Genomic DNA, 2,122 nt, shown 5'->3' on the forward strand with positions numbered 1-2,122 from the left:
CATTTAGTTTAAAACATTACTCTCTCACTTGTCTTCCTGACTCCAACATCCAAAAACCCATCCAGTACCTTTAACATAACTATTTTTATAAACTAAAAACCTGCTCACATAGGTTTTTATATTTAAAAAGGAAATCTTCATAGAAACCACTTACTGAGAATTGCTGCAGTCCATTTTTCTACATTGCACTACAGGTAAATTGAAAAGACATTTTTGAAATGAGAACACTGACTTTGTTTTTTTTTTTTTTAATTTTTTTTTAATTTTTTTTTTTATTTATTTATGATAGTCACAGAGAGAGAGAGAGAGGCAGAGACACAGGCAGAGGGAGAAGCAGGCTCCATGCAGGGAGCCCAATGTGGGACTTGATCCCGGGTCTCCAGGATCACGCCCTGGGCCAAAGGCAGGCGCTAAACCACTGCGCCACCCAGGGATCCCCACTGACTTTGTTTTTAAATAAGCCAACCAGGTGTGTGATTCTTATTCACTCCAAGTTTCCAGATCTAAGGCTCTAACAGATAAAGTCTTGCCACATTTTAGAACATATGAGCTTTTTATGACTTCAAAGCTTGTCTTGTTGAAAACATTTTGAGAGACTTTTGAAGAACTTCCTAGAGTCCCCACGGTAGTCCATGTAGTTATATTGATGTCTGTATAATTCTATAAATTTCTTATGATGAATATCTAATTAAAACAGGGTTTTTCGAGGAGGTCAGTAACATATGTTGTAGAGCAAATGAAATTTCACCTTTGTGTTGATGACTTAATAGAAGAATCCTACCGTAGTACAGAAAGGAATGCTGATCATAAAGAGAAGTGGAAGGGAAAAGATGCATAGTGCTGAAAGATTCAGTTAAAATATTATGAAGTGGGACGCCTGGGTGGCTCAGCAGTTGGGCGCCTGCCTTCGGCCCAGGGCGTGATCCTGGAGACCCGGGATCAAGTCCCACATTGGGCTCCCTGCATGGAGCCTGCTTCTCCCTCTGCCTGTGTCTCTGCCTCACTCTCTCTGTGTGTTTCTCATGAATAAATGGAGAAAATCTTTTACAAAATAAAATAAAACATTATGAGGTGAATAATTATTATGAGGTGAACTGATTGAAGGATAGATTAAGTAAATTTATAAATAAAGTCAAATTTTTTGTTTATTTTTTTCCTCCAAGATTTGAAACTTAAAATTTCTCTTCATTTTTTGGAAAAAGAAAATCTTTTGGCGTGCATCCTTGAAGGCTTGTTTGACTTGTTGGTTTCTGAGACTGTAAATGAAAGGGTTTAATAAAGGGGCAACCGAGGTATAAATAACACTTACACCTTTGGATAAAGTCACCCTTTCCTTCGCTGTTGGCTTTAGGTAATTAAAGATGCAGCTACCATACGTAAGGGAGACCACAATCATATGAGAAGAACAAGTAGAAAAAGCCTTGGTTCTTTTCTGAGCAGAGGGGCTCTTGAGAATGGTCTTGATAATGTATGTGTAAGAAAGAATCAGTAACGGCAACGTGATCAGAAGTGTTACAAGAGATAAGACAAACGAAAGCAATTCCAAGAAACGAGTGTCAGTGCAGGAAAGCTGCAGCACAGGGGAAATGTCACACATGAAATGATCGATTACTCTGGAAGCACAGAAATCCAGTGTGAGGCCCACAGCCAATGGTGGAAACGATAGCAGAAAGCCCACGGCCCATGAGCTGAACAGGAGTTGGTAGCACATTTTGTTGTTCATGATGATCAGGTAATGCAGGGGTTTGCAGATTGCTACATAACGGTCAAAGGACATGGCAGCCAGCAGGTAAAATTCTGCAATTTCTAATTGGAGAAAAAAGAATAACTGAGATGCACAACAATTGTAGGAAATGACTTTGTTTTTAGTTATGAGGCTTATCAGGAATCTGGGAATACAGACTGTTGTCAGTGAAGCTTCCATAAAGGAGAAATTTCGGAGGAAAAAATACATGGGAGTCTTGAGGCTGGGATGTAGCAGGGTGAGAAGGATGATGGTTAAGTTTCCAGTCATGCTCAGCACATAGTTGATGAAGAGAAACGTAAAAATCACAATTTGCAGTTGTGGGTCATCGGTCAGTCCCAGGAGAATGAACTCGATCTTTGTTGACTGATTCCTCAT

At 39.5% G+C, this 2,122-nt stretch overlaps 1 protein-coding gene across 1 annotated transcript; it reads right to left on the reverse strand.

Annotated features, from left to right (window-relative positions):
- Positions 1-1,132: 1,132 nt before the first annotated feature.
- LOC144297712 (olfactory receptor 6C6-like) lies at positions 1,133-2,122 on the reverse strand. Its single transcript, XM_077871899.1, has one exon. The coding sequence runs from the start codon at positions 2,120-2,122 to the stop codon at positions 1,133-1,135; it is 990 nt and encodes a 329-aa protein (XP_077728025.1).

The sequence above is a fragment of the Canis aureus genome, chromosome 25 (genome assembly GCF_053574225.1).
Source record: "Canis aureus isolate CA01 chromosome 25, VMU_Caureus_v.1.0, whole genome shotgun sequence".
Lineage (NCBI taxonomy): Eukaryota > Metazoa > Chordata > Mammalia > Carnivora > Canidae > Canis > Canis aureus.

Excerpts from the sequence above, each read along its gene's own strand:
- LOC144297712 (XM_077871899.1), bottom strand. The coding sequence starts at position 2,122 with ATGAGGAATCAGTCAACAAAGATCGAGTTCATTCTCCTGGGACTGACC.